Genomic DNA, 13,292 nt, shown 5'->3' with positions numbered 1-13,292 from the left:
GACCCTCGTATCTTACTTTTCTTTGTCTCCTGTTGTCCTTATTCGTGTTGCACTTGCTGCGCTGATTTCAAAGCTAGCTTTGTAATTATTCCCTGCTATGAAGGGACAACTGCTGTTCGCACTGTCAAAGCTGCGTCTGGAAGATATATAACCAGCGCTGCCTCACGTATCCCAGATTGAGAGCCAGTGATACTTGACTAGTCAACACATGGCAGCGATCCTAGTAACCGGTGCCACCGGCAAGCAAGGCAGCGCGCTCATCAAAAATCTGGTCGCCAAAAATGCACCCTATGAGATCCTCGCCGTGACGCGAAACTCCAATTCTGGAATCGCTCACCAACTGCTCCAACATTCATCCAAGATTAAACTCGTCGAGGGCAATCTGGACAACCCCGCGGGAATTTTTGATAATGCGCACAAAGCCACCAAGTCCCCGATTTGGGGCGTTTACAGTGTCCAGGTACGCTCACATACTTCTCATTTAGTGGTGACCGCAGTCGTGCTAACCATACCTCAGGTGGCCATCGGCAACGGCTCCCAGGAAGAACCCCAAGGCAAAGCCCTCGTCGACGAAGCCCTGAAGCAAAACGTCAAGTTCTTCGTGTACAGCTCGGTCGACCGCGGCGGCGAGGCCTCCTCCACCACGCCGACCAAGATCCCCCACTTCCAGCACAAACACAACATCGAGCGGTACCTAGTCGAAAAGTCCAAAAACACCGAGATGAAGTGGTTCATCCTGCGCCCGACGGCGTTCTTCGAGAACCTGGTGCCGGGCTTCTTCGGCAAGGTCTTTGCCACCAGCTTCAAGATGGCGCTCAAGGGCAAGCCGCTGCAGATGGTGGCCACCAGCGATATCGGCTACTTTGGCGCCGAGGGCTTCCTGCACCCGGAGGCCTGGGAGGGCAAGGCGCTCTCCCTGGCGGGCGATGAGATCACCTACGACCAGATGGTCGAGATCTTCCAGCGAAAGACGGGGCAGCCTATCCCGTCAACCTTCCGGATTCTGTGCTCCATGTTCATGGCGTCGATGAAGGATATGGGGTATATGTTCAAGTGGTTCCACGATGAGGGGTACAAGGCGGATATCCCTGAATTGCGGCGGATGCACCCGGAGCTGAAGGATTTTGGGACGTGGTTGGAGACGGAGAGTGAGTTTGAGACGAAAAAGTGAGGAACACCGGGAGGTTCTTTTTGGGAATTCTATTTGAAGACAAATGTAAATTAGCAAATTGTTGTATACTCTTATTGTAATAATTTTATGGTAATACGGTTTAATGCGCTTACGATTCTGGCTGTGTAGGGAATTATGCAGAAGAAGGAAAGGCGGATGCAGGATGACTCAGCGGAAGCAGCCGTCTCCTCGCGTCGATCATCGCGGCGAAGATAACTTCAGCTTCATCCCTATCCCCAAACACTACCGCTCGTTTTTCTTCTCACTGGCGATAATCCTCTGATTCGTCTGACAATATCCCCTGACATAATCTTGCTTTGTGGCCTCTTGTTTGAGTATACGTCTACCACTCCCCGCGTAAGGATGCCGCCCGGGTCCGACCGGAAGACCGGCGGATCCAAACGGAGCTGCATTCGGTGCAACCAGCGAAAGGTGGGCTGCGACAAGAAGAGCCCCTGCGGTCGATGCGCCAAGGCTGGCCTCGAATGCATCCATCCGGGAGAGAAACGAGCCCCTCGGAAGCTGAGACGTCCGCCCGTCGCCGAGATTTTGGCCCATCTCAAGGAATTAGAGGCCGAAGTCGAGAGGCTGCGCTCCGGGGCGAGGCCAGAAGAGCAGTTGGATCAAACATCCCAGCCTGCCACTGAGCCCGGCTCGCGGAGCGATGGCGAGGGGCTGGCTACGACTTCTCGCGGTCGGCTGGTCGTTCAGGGTGGACGGACCCGGTATGTTGGGGATGAGGCCTCGGTCATTCTCGGGGATAAGGTAGGCTCCTCCCGAGGAGAGGATAGTACGTATGCTTACAGATCTTCTCCAGATCCGAGAGTTGCAGGAGGTGTGTGACGAATCCTCAGAGGAGGACATTGACCCTCGACTGCGGCCCAGCAAAATTGGTCCAGCCCCAGTACCGTCCATAGGAATTCTGGGGTCGGATCACGCAGCAGCAGGCCATAGTCCGAGCGCTTCCATGACGCCTTTGCCAGTATCCCAGCTACAGGCACTGTGGGAGATCTACCGTGTGAATGTAGCTCCTATGATTGCCTTCCTGCACCTACGCTCGATGGAGTCCATGATCCTGCAGGCGGCACAGGACAACGACAATCTAGAGCCTGAACAAGGAGCGCTTATCTCGGCGGTGTGCTTCGCAGCCGTGGTGAGCATGACACCACGTCAGTGCATCTCACTATTTGATGAGCCGCATGATACGTGTATCGAGAACTACAAACTTGCCACGGAGCGCGCCATAGCAAGGGCGAACCTGATCAGTACCCAGGACATCCGCGTCTTGCAGGCCGCCACTTTGTTTCTTCTCTGTCTCCGCCGAGGCAGTGACTCGAGGCTTGTTTGGGCGGAAAGTGCCATAGTAGTACGGGTCGCACAGCGGCAGGGGCTGCATCGCGATGGTCAACGTCTGGGCCTGAGTCCTTTCGAGATCGAGATGCGTCGCCGACTATGGTGGCATATTTGTATTCTCGATATGCTCTGCTCCGAGGATCAGGGCACGGATACACAGATCCGACCGGAGATGTTCGACACGCAGATCCCCTCTAATATTGACATCGAGGTGATGGCGCCGGAGTTAGCCACCATGCCACTCCCAAGCTTGGGCTTCAGTGATATCACGCTCTGCATTGTGCACTGCGAAATGATGACCTACCTCTACTGGCCCAGCAAGTCTTTCGACGAGAGGGTCGGTGCGATGTCCTCGGAGCAGAGAAAAACTAGATTGCACGACTTAGAGGCCTATCTGGAGACCAAGTATCTACAGCGACTGGACCTGGACAGCCCGATCCAGTGGATCACGGCGGTCATCGCCCGGCTGACGCTGTCGAAAGCATGGCTGGTGACGCGCCTCACTGCTGCACCCGCAGAGCCCACCGCCACCAACGATGAAATCTTCCGCATGGCGGTCGAGACGGTCAAATTCGCCAACCTGCTCCACCGGGACGTGCGCATCTCGCAGTGGGCGTGGCTCAGCAAAAGCTACAAGCACCGACACGTCGTGGCATACCTTCTTTCCGAGCTGTGCAACCGTCCCATCTCGCCCGACACGGATCATGCCTGGGAAGCTGTCACCCAGATTTACGATCAGTGGCAGCACGACGACGTCGAGACGAATGATATGCTGCAGAAACCATTATCGCGGTTGATGGAGCGTGCGGCCCATCTGCGGAGGAAGAAAACACGCCAGTCCACGAGGTATCTCCCCATCAATGCTGAAAGCAACCCGCTCCGAGCGAAAATTGGCCAGTGGATACCAAGTTCAGGGGCGTCGGATGAACAGGATACGGGCCTCAGCACAAACGGTATGGGCCTGACCCCGTCGCCGGAATCCGCCCTGGACGACGTTGCGCAAAGTCTGGGTGAATTTTTCGGTGGCTCTACGTCTGCCATGGATTGGCTCACAGGATCACTGCTCTGATGAATAACGAGGGATAATTCATCATCTCCCGAGTAGTGACTGAGTCAAGGAATGACAAATGTGGATGGAACCCGCCCGCCAAGCTTGACCTCGGGGTTCAGACTCAACCCGAGAATTAGTAAACGCCATGGTTGTCAAGCTTATAAGAGGGCAGACTGTTTCTCAACTTAAGATGAAAACCATCTTCTATCTACTACTCAACATCTTTAAACCCGTCCCTCAACTTCAAAATGGCCATAACTGTTGGTGTTGCCGGTATCACCGGAAAGTTCGCTCGTCGGGTGGTCAGCCACCTGCTGCAGCACTCCGACATCACTATCCGCGGCTATTGCCGTGACCCCAGCAAGGTCCCCGCGTCCATATCCTCATCCGAAAAGGTCACCCTTCTTAAAGGGGATGCCTTTGACAAAGAGGCGATTCGATCTTTTGCCGAGGGCTGCGACGTGATCGTGTGCTGCTACCTGGGCGACGACAGGCTCATGGTGGAAGGCCAGAAGGCTCTGATCGATGCGTGCGAGGAGGTCGGGGTGCCTCGCTACGTCGCCAGTGACTGGGCTCTGGATTACACCAAGCTCAAGCTGGGCGAGCTCTTCCCCAAGGACCCGATGATCCACGTCAAAGCCTACCTGGACACGAAGCAGAAGGTCAAGGGGGTGCACATCCTGATCGGCGGGTTCATCGAGCCGGTGCTCAGCCCCTTCTTCAACATCCTCGACCCCCAGACCCATACGTTCCGCTACTGGGGTGAGGGCGACGAGTACATGGAGGGGACGACTTACGACAACGCGGCGGAGTTTACTGTCGAGGTGATCCGAGATGCAGAGGCCACGGGCGTTGTTCGCTGTATGTTTTGCTTGTTGTTTGAGATGAACCGAGGATACGTGGTGCTAACGGATCCAAAATTTAGTCCTCGGTGGTCGCGCCACCATCCGTGAAATTGCGCGATCCTATGAAAGGGTCTACGGCGTCAAGGCCAACCTTGAAAGACTGGGCTCCCTGGACGAGTTGTACAAGACCATGCACCAGAAGCGGGCGGAGAATCCTGCTGACATTTACAGCTACATGTCGCTGTATGTCCCTTTACCACCTCTTGGTTCAAACCTCTTCCCTTGGAGACGGTGGCACTAATTGTGATCTGCGTGATTTAGCTTCTTCTACTACTACTGGGTGAATGGACAGACCTTTGTTGGACCTGAGACGGATAATGCCAAGTACCCCGATGTCAAGCCGGTTGATTGGGAGGGATTTCTGAGGCAGTGGCCGTTGCAACAGCTGCCTACTGCCTACTTCGCTTTGAATGCTTGATCCTTGCGTTGGTGGAGGGCTTTGTGAGGGGAGGCGTTTCTCTTTGACGTATAAGCAGCGTTCAACAGGGATCAATGTCTGCAGAAAAGAATGCTAAACATCTGATCCATCATTAAAACAATCAAGGTAGATGTAAAACAACTGAAAGGGAAACGAGCGACAGGTCATCACGCAACAAGTCGCAGCTATGCGATAATGGGTATGTTACACTGCAGGGGGAATCTAGGCAGCGCCAGGCACCAGCAGTCAGGTGACCCGCCTTGCATTCTGATAGAGACAAGAGAAGCTTTCACTTCCAATTCACCCCAGTCTGCTTAACACAACACCACCGGCCATAAATTCCATTCAAATTCTGCTTTCCGACAGGAATCTTTTTCAAACTCGCACTCACATTTCATCTCACGTTCCCTAGAGCAGGTATTCCATTCCAACCACATATTTTCGCTGTCTGCCCTTCACATGGACGAGGGTTCTAATCCCAAGTGGGAGCCAATCCCAGACGATGACGACCCTCTCAAACCCAAGCGCACCCTTGCCGATCTCGAAGCTGATGTCTCTGCAGCGGTGATCCGTGTATGGGAATTCTCTCTTCCCCCCCCCCGGCCCCACCCGAGACTCATCCACATAACTGACAAGCGCATGAGTAGGATTGCAAGATAGACGCCTGCGTCGGGTGGTTCAGCGAGAAGATCAGGGCACTGCGGCGATCCGCGAAGATAGAGAAGACAGCAGACTGGATCAAGGGTTGGCCGGACGTGACCTCGCTCGCCCCAGAGACAGCCCAGCAGGTGGAAGAGCTCAGAAGTGAGCTGAAGCATCACCTCGCTCGTCTCATGCCAGATGAATTCACAGAGGACATGGACATCTTGGCGGATCATCCCGACATCCTGGAACGACTGGAGCGGAATCATCGATTGCGTTATGCCAGATCACCCCCTGCGCTCGATCATCATATTAAGGCTCTCTTGGATGGCTTGCTTCGGTCGCACGAGGTCCGGCTTCCTGGGACTCAGCCCGAGTCGCAGGATGATCATGCACCTCCCACCACGGCAGAAGAGGAGGCCACTACGGGACGCCGATACTTCACTGAAGCCTGCACGCGACTCCGCATCGCCATCGAGGACGAAAATTCTTCGGCCCTGTTCGCCTGCGGTGGGAGTATTCCTGTCGTGGACCGTGACCAGGCCGGGTCGGGTGACAAGGCGGCGACAACGACGACGACCAGTCCTGTGCAGGTGTACTGGTCGACCGCTCGCAGTGACTCCACCGCGCGAAAGCTGGTTCTACCACTAGACGAACTGGTCCCGCAATCCAGCGCGGCCGCCTTGGATGATCTGGTGGCAGCCTGCCAGCCCGCCAGTTTTGGCCGCAACGGCGAGGAGATCCTGGATCCCAGCTATCGGTTGGCGGGGAAGATTGACCCGGCCAACTTTGCGTCCAGCTTCCATCCGGCAGACTTCGGGATCCTGCAGATGGTCGAAAATGTGCTGCTCCCTGGAATCAGCGAGAAGGATCTTGGCTGTGAGGAGGGTGGCTCTAAAAAGGTGATGAGCAGATCTGCTCGGCATTACAGAAAGCTGCACGCCGAACTTTACAAGTTGAATGTGTGTTCCCTCGATGCCTTCTGTCTCGATAGCCAGGCGTGTACGCAGAGATCACTGACGCGAAAAATGATAATAGGTGTACTCCGGCCCATCGGGCCATTTTGCCACACATGTGGACACCCCCCGCTCCGGGAGTCAGATCGGCTCCTTGGTAGTTTGCTTGCCCTCGCAGTTCTCGGGGGGTCGACTGACGGTGCGACACGGGGGCCAGCAGAGTGCCTTCGACTGGAGCGAGGCCAGCCAATCCGCCATTCAGTGGGCCGCGTTCTACAGCGATTGCGAGCACGAGATCGAGACCATTACCGAGGGCCATAGATTGACGCTGACGTACAATCTGTACATCACCCAGGCCCCCACGGCAAAGATTGACGCATCCAGCTTGGTCCTTCAGCCTCAATCGTTCCCGTTGTATAACGCGGTGCACGAGATCTTCTCTAACCCCCGTTTCATGGAGCAAGGTACGTGCCCAATCACATCACATTTGACACAAATATCCCAGAGCTCGTGCTCACAGAAGAAATCCTAGGCGGCGTCCTCGGGGTGTTCTGCTCCCACGCGTACGCGCACACCTCCAACGACGCACACGTGCGCCTGCCCCGGGCGCTCAAGGGCGCCGATCTCGTGGTCTACTCGGTGCTGAAGAGCTTGGGAGCCGAGGTCAGTGTGCTGCCGGTGCTCGGCGACGACGACCGTGCAGTCTGGGATGACTGGGAAGAAGCGTATTGCAACGCCAGAATGTATCAGGGCCTAGAGACCTACCTCAAAGAAGGCGGCGAGCTGCCTAAGATTCAGACGGACGAGTTCCTGGGCGCCGAGTATGGCCGAAAATATGATCTGGACCGTCGCTGGAAGCTACTTCTCCTCATCCGGCGGGTTCCGGCGGTGCGGAGCGGGGCTCAGATCATGCACTCTATTAATAGCGAGAGACGCAGAAAGGGCAAAGATGCGGAAACCGTCGCAGATGGAACGGACGAAGATGAAGCAGAAGCGAAAGAAGCAGAAGGAGTGGTGGATTGGTCCGACGGTTACTTCTACAGGAAACGCGGGACGCTCGTCGCGCCACGCCTGTGGCCGTACGGCACTACCGATTATGGCGAGCATTCGTCCATGGAAAATGTGAGTTTGGATCTCCCACCCGCGAGTGAAAGAAAGAGGGGGGCTTGAGGGAGTCGATTGCTGACTGAGGCGTCAAACGTTCCATAGACCACAATGGCTGCGTGGCCTTTTCTCTACCTCCCAGGTATCACCTGGCTGAATCGACCCAAGCATGCGGAGATGGCATTTAGTCATATCACGTATGGTAACGAGGCCGGAGTCGGGACGCAGTATTCCTATGCGGCCATCTTTGCGGCCATCCCACCGCTCGAAGAACGAAAGAAGCATTTGGCTCAGTGAGAGGAGGAAGGCTACTTGCCTCTCAGACTGTCTGCAATCCCGCTGACAGGATGCAGCTCGCAGGGCAATGGCTCATCTCTTCTTTTGTCTTTTGATTCTCTTGCGCTTTCTTACCGGAAATCTCTTGCCTTTTGCAAATGCAACACAATTTAGGACTCTTGTGATGTTTGTGCTTTTCCCTCGAGGAGGTCAACCAAACATGGACAACAAGTTTTCTAGCGAAAAGTAAATTGAACTCCACCATTAATCTTGAGCCCAGTGTCTCTTTTCCGTGTCGAACCCCCGAAAGATTAGTTACTGGGATAACATAAGCTACTGAATTAGATGGAGTTGTTTCTCAGCACTCGAAGCATATTTTCACCCCCGCCAGCTCCCGCTCTACTACGTACCTTGTCATCCATCGGGGATTAATGTTAATATCAAGTGTATTGAGATTGGTCTCCTTACTCTTAGTGCACCATTTACCATTCTGAAATTATATTTCACTTTGTTCGAACGCAGCCCATTACTTGAAGAATGAGGCACGTATCCCTCTCACCACCGATTGATAGTAACCCCCACCAACCTACCACTAATCCCTCCCAACTCACGCAAGAAACTCCCTCCTCAACCTCTCCGAATGCTCCACCTCCCACGGAAACTCCCTCTCGACATCCCGAATCAAGCGCTCATACTCCTTGCTCCGGGGCGCAACCCGGACCTCAAACGGGGCAGGATGGCTAATCGTCCCCGGCAAGAACTCCGGGCGCACCTCGACCGCCTCCCCATTTTCGGTCAGCGCCTTCCCAACCCAACATGACGCCAGCGTCTGCGCCACCGTCAGGAAGATGTTCGAGTCCGCCAGCGTGCGTCCGGGGCAGACACGCCGTCCAAACCCGAAGGCCAGGTAATGCGGATCGCGCTCGGGGTGGGCGCCCAGGAAGCGGGCGGGGTCGAAGGTCATCGGGTCTATGTAGGCGGTGGGGTCGTGGCAGAAGGCCCTGTAGCGCTACAGTTAGGTCTGGCTAGATGGGTGGGGCAGTATTGAGGTTTGTTTGCGGGGTTAACTGAAAGGGTAGGCTGACCAGATATTCGGGAGAATGATAGAGCCCTTGGGGATGAGGTACCCGCCGCAGATATCGTCCTCCATGGAGCGGTGCGGGATCCCCATCGGGCCGACGGGGTGCCAGCGCAGCGCTTCTTTGACCAGTGCATCGACGTAGGGCAGATTCGGTCGGTCTGCGTCCGTGGGCAGTCGGCCGGGTCCGATCACGCGGTCGATTTCTTCTTGCGCTTTGCGCTGGACGTCCGGGTAGAGGGCCATGGCCAGGAAGAAGGTTGTTGTGGTCGAGACGGTCTGTTCCCGTTGGCTTTAGTATATCTACCCGATAGTCAGAAAAGGAAGGGGAGGTACCGTATCAGCGCCAGCGGCATAAAGCGTGGCGGACGACCACTTGATGACCGTCTCCTCCTCCGTGCCCGGGGTCAGCACCTTCCCCTCGAGCAGGTTGGACGCGTAGGAGGGCTCGTAGCCCGGCTGCGCCATCTGCTGCTGCACGAAGGCGAACGGGATGTCGGCCACGGCTTGGCTTTGTTTGCGGAAGGACTGTGCCGTGCGCTGGAATCCGGCGCCGGGGAACCACGCGGGGATATGGCGGACTTTCACCTGGGTCAGATGGATGGAACAGCTACAAGGAAAGGGGAAGGGACGACGTACGGAACGGCAGAACATCCACCATCCACGTTCCCGGGCGTACGGCCAGCGAGAACTGCTCGACGGCTTCGTCGGCTAGATCCACCAGCGGGTCACGTTTGTGCGGGTCGATGGAGTATCCGTAGGCGATCTTGAGGATTACGGCGCCCGCCAGTCTGGACAGTCAGTCAGCATTTCCTGGAATTTCGACCAGAGAAGGCAGGTACGTACTTGCGAATGTGTCCCACCAAATCCTCGGGCTGGTTGATTAAGCGCAACAAAAACCGCCGCACTTCCACCTCCTGCAACGCGTTGAACCGCGCCACGCTCGCCTTGGACCCGATCTCGCGGTGCAGGCTCTTGCGGTACGCCTTGAAGCGGCTCGAGTAGGGAAGGATGACCAGCCCGTCGCCCCAGCCGGCGCTATTCTCGTTAGCCTAAGGAGCATGGCTATAGGGGACAGTGGTGGTGGACTCACAGTTCGGCAAATGGCATCTTGGGCCGATCTGAGTGGATGGCGGATCGCTTTTCCAGGAGATCAATCGCTAGGTTGGCATCGTTGAGGATGATGAGTCTCTGTCCGAGAACGGAGACGGTGCTGATGGGTCCTGGGTTTGTTGTGAGTATGCCACTGATGACTTGTTAGGGTTTCTACCGACCGTAGACATCCTTATGTTTCAGCCAATGCAGCCAGTCCGGACTATCTGGAGAAGGGAGGTCGCGAATATTGCCCACCAGTGGCAGAGGCGAGGGGCCTGGAGGCAAGGGTGCAGAGGCGCGGCGCGTTGACGAGAAGAACTTGAGCAAAAGGTAGAGGCCGACAAGGCCGACGACGAGCGGTAACAGGTACATTGCGGTGGGCTTGGTAGGGTCCTCAGGTGCAGGACATGATAGACGCAGCGCGATTAGGGCTGCAATGCACGGGAGGAAGTGCGTGAGGGTCGGTGGAGGCGACACGCGGGGAGAGAGTTAATATATCCATTTTTGCCTCCGCGATGGCGATCTTTCACCTAGCGAACTACGCTACGGGCCGTCTGGACTCTGACCGCGGGTCATGAAAAAACGAAGAGGTCGAGATGTTGCCAAGACGTGTTGCATTGACTAGCACCGCGTGTGGGGATGAGAATATTCCTCGACCTCTTGCGAATCACGATACCGCTCTGGGTAGTATAGGTATGACCCTTATAGTTGGGTCACTGGGTCACTGGCTCATCGGGCAAATGCCGCGGTAACACCCTACTGGGTCCACTTGATAGGCCGGGCCTGAGCCGTCCCCAAAAGAAGTGGCACTAAATTGCCGATACGAGAGAGTGGAGACTCCACTGAGGCTCGGAGTGGGGAGGCGAGTTTCACCATCCTTCCCGGTTCTGGTTGCTGGCGAGGACGTGTCGAACAGGGAGCACAAGGCCTATCAGAAAAGCCTCATTAGTATGCATTGGGTTCGATGCGGCCCCAATCATGAACCCCGGATCAAGTTACAAGTGAGCAGTTCGCAGGCTTATCAATCTGCTGGTTGGGCTTATGCATCACCAACTTAACGGCCGGTGGTCATTGATGCCTCAGGCATTGTTTCACGGAGACATACAGTACATCCTGGTCGGTACCTATCTCGCTCCTAGTATCTCTAATAGGGCTTTAAGATGAATAAGATAAGCCGATACTAGTCTTTCTGATCTTCACTATCATCTTCTCAACCCTGTCTTCAAAACACTACCTCATCCGGTGGGGCCCTATGCAAGCACGGCACAAAACCGTTATCTCGTATCTGCACGCTCGTGGCCAACGTGGATGCAGATGCTTGGACTGCCTACCAAGACACTAGTGCGCCTGATTGATAACTTCTGCCTCGGCAGGCCACTTAATATGTCTCTTGCGCCAAGAAAATAATATAGAGAGTCCCGTTGGGTAAAAAGTGATGACAGCTAGTCCCTCGCCGCTAGAAGTCTTAGGTCTACTGCGTCGAGTTGCATGCATGCCTTCAAACCATGCTCAGAAATTATTGACTACTATAAATATGCAGATTGTTCAAGTTACTGCTTCTTCACCACTTCCCTCGCGATGGCATCCTCCACCAGCTGCACCACACTCCTCCGGTCAAACACCTTCCGCGTCCACTCCATCAGCACCTGCATGTACCAGGGAATCGCCCAGCGCAGCGGCCCCAGCCACCATGCCTTGGGCGCGACGATCATGGCGGCCCCACTGGCGGTCTGCGTCGCCATGAGGGTGGCCCCCAGCCCGGGGCTCATCGCGAGCCGCTGTCCGTGCACCGCGTCGACGAGGGACAGCATCCCCAGGAAGAACGCGGCGTCCATGTCCGGGGGGAAGTCGCTGGCGAGGGTGCCCGTGGGCGGGCCGGTGTGCGTCTTCGGATGGCCCCAGATCAGGAGGGTGGTGTCGGTGTGTCGGCCTGCAGGGAGGGTGCTCGCGTATGCCTCGCCTTCGGTGGTGGACCAGAAGGGGTCGTCGGGTGATACTCTAACATGTACATGAGTATGCTTGTGAAACGAGTCTGGGGGAGACAGCTCACGGCCAGAAGTTATGCGGCAGGTATGGAGGGATGAGCGTCACACCGTCTGCCGATCGCGTAGGTAGCTGGGATGCATGGCCACCGCGAGATGCATTCTGAGGGTATGCTCCCTCGGTCGTGTGGATGGTGTCGATCACACCGTATGTGGTCGTAGTGCCTGCCGCGCCGGATTCCACGATGAATGACTCGGCTTGGTAGAAGTGGATGTGGAGTGGAGGTGCCTAAGTGGGAATTAGTGTCTACTTGCAGGGATGAATGCAAAGACAGAAAATCTACCTGAGGATGCTGTTTCCCCAGCTTCGTCAAAGCATGTCCGCCAAAATAGGTCGCCCGCATCAAGACGGTGGCATCCAAGTCGGCGGGTACCTGCAGGAACTCGATGACAAAGGAGCCGTGGAACATCTTGTGCGGGCCCCCAAGAGGGGCAGGAAGCCGGGGTTCATCGCCTGTAGGACGTAGGATTGGCATTTTCACCGAGTGATTACACCGAGATGGAGCACAAGCTTCGAAGTTGCCGGGGGTGCTGGCAGGATGCTGGGCCGCTGGCAGGATGTCACGGCGGCTTATAAGGGTTGATGCACGAGGCTAGCGGAGCCCAACCAGGCTAGTCCACTTATCTTCAGCCCCGGCCGTAAGCTGACAAGCTATACGAGCCTGGCGACCCAACTCCATGGGACAACGTTAGTCATGGATTTGCTCTCTTCTTTGTCAGTCTGACAAATGGAGCAAGATGGGAGTTGTTCTCGTTTTACGAGTTGGGCTTGCCTCCGAAGCAAGAGGACCGGGGGGGGGGTGGCAATACATTATTTGGAATTGGCGGCAGCACGACCTTGGGGTCACAGGGTCGAGGCAAGGTCTCGGAGGGATTGCCTGTGGTCTAGAAATATCAAGATATAAAATGCCTGTAGATCAACCAAGACATCGGAAAGAGTGAGTTGGCAGCGGACAAGGATTCCGCCATTGCTGCCTCAGGTTTCATGCCCAGCTGCCGTCTAACCAACGTCCAAACAAGGGCTAGCGGGTTTATCGGCGGCGGACTAGCCCGCAATTTCCGCTATCGGGCAAAATCGGCTCATCGCCTGTCAATCTCGACATGTGAATTGTGTGGCATAGCAAGTAAGGTACTTTCTGTCCCCAATCATTTTAGTGGTGAACTGTTATCTTTGAACATGCCATCGAGCTTGTTCAGGTAT

General features: G+C 55.7%; 6 protein-coding genes across 6 annotated transcripts; 4 read left to right on the top strand and 2 right to left on the bottom strand.

Annotated features, from left to right (window-relative positions):
• Positions 1 to 208: 208 nt before the first annotated feature.
• ASPACDRAFT_1872702 (nucleoside-diphosphate-sugar epimerase family protein) lies at positions 209 to 1,266 on the top strand (the record flags this gene model as incomplete). The annotated part of the gene is made up of 1 exon (XM_020198004.1): positions 209 to 1,266. One exon carries the CDS (start codon positions 209 to 211, stop codon positions 1,169 to 1,171), a length of 963 nt encoding a protein of 320 aa, XP_020053774.1. The 3' UTR covers positions 1,172 to 1,266.
• A 268-nt stretch (positions 1,267 to 1,534) lies between these two features.
• Positions 1,535 to 3,353, top strand: ASPACDRAFT_2998 (Zn(II)2Cys6 transcription factor; the record flags this gene model as incomplete). The annotated part of the gene is made up of 2 exons (XM_020199692.1): positions 1,535 to 1,936; positions 2,007 to 3,353. Coding segments are annotated over 2 exons (1,749 nt in total), but the record flags the coding sequence as incomplete, so codon positions are not given.
• A 470-nt stretch (positions 3,354 to 3,823) lies between these two features.
• ASPACDRAFT_32510 (NmrA-like family protein) lies at positions 3,824 to 4,898 on the top strand (the record flags this gene model as incomplete). The annotated part of the gene is made up of 4 exons (XM_020199883.1): positions 3,824 to 4,139; positions 4,215 to 4,436; positions 4,501 to 4,663; positions 4,742 to 4,898. 4 exons carry the CDS (start codon positions 3,824 to 3,826, stop codon positions 4,896 to 4,898), a joined length of 858 nt encoding a protein of 285 aa, XP_020053772.1.
• A 301-nt stretch (positions 4,899 to 5,199) lies between these two features.
• Positions 5,200 to 8,303, top strand: ASPACDRAFT_123315 (2OG-Fe(II) oxygenase). Its single transcript, XM_020196617.1, has 5 exons — positions 5,200 to 5,471; positions 5,546 to 6,502; positions 6,579 to 6,960; positions 7,029 to 7,618; positions 7,706 to 8,303. The coding sequence occupies exons 1-5, from the start codon at positions 5,358 to 5,360 to the stop codon at positions 7,895 to 7,897; spliced, it is 2,235 nt and encodes a 744-aa protein (XP_020053771.1). The 5' UTR covers positions 5,200 to 5,357; the 3' UTR covers positions 7,898 to 8,303.
• A 47-nt stretch (positions 8,304 to 8,350) lies between these two features.
• ASPACDRAFT_1872692 (cytochrome P450) lies at positions 8,351 to 10,539 on the bottom strand. The gene is made up of 7 exons (XM_020198003.1): positions 10,229 to 10,539; positions 10,048 to 10,177; positions 9,801 to 9,992; positions 9,594 to 9,745; positions 9,291 to 9,535; positions 8,962 to 9,233; positions 8,351 to 8,877 (listed from the first exon to the last, which is right to left on the bottom strand). The coding sequence occupies exons 1-7, from the start codon at positions 10,419 to 10,421 to the stop codon at positions 8,484 to 8,486; spliced, it is 1,578 nt and encodes a 525-aa protein (XP_020053770.1). The 5' UTR covers positions 10,422 to 10,539; the 3' UTR covers positions 8,351 to 8,483.
• A 988-nt stretch (positions 10,540 to 11,527) lies between these two features.
• ASPACDRAFT_123311 (uncharacterized protein) lies at positions 11,528 to 12,830 on the bottom strand. The gene is made up of 3 exons (XM_020196616.1): positions 12,376 to 12,830; positions 12,100 to 12,320; positions 11,528 to 12,047 (listed from the first exon to the last, which is right to left on the bottom strand). Exons 1-3 carry the CDS (start codon positions 12,565 to 12,567, stop codon positions 11,600 to 11,602), a joined length of 861 nt encoding a protein of 286 aa, XP_020053769.1. The 5' UTR covers positions 12,568 to 12,830; the 3' UTR covers positions 11,528 to 11,599.
• Positions 12,831 to 13,292: the final 462 nt, after the last annotated feature.

Source organism: Aspergillus aculeatus (assembly GCF_001890905.1).
Source record: "Aspergillus aculeatus ATCC 16872 unplaced genomic scaffold ASPACscaffold_13, whole genome shotgun sequence".
Lineage (NCBI taxonomy): Eukaryota > Fungi > Ascomycota > Eurotiomycetes > Eurotiales > Aspergillaceae > Aspergillus > Aspergillus aculeatus.
The sequence above is the reverse complement of the archived record's forward strand: the minus strand, read 5'-3'. Positions and strand labels throughout refer to the sequence as shown.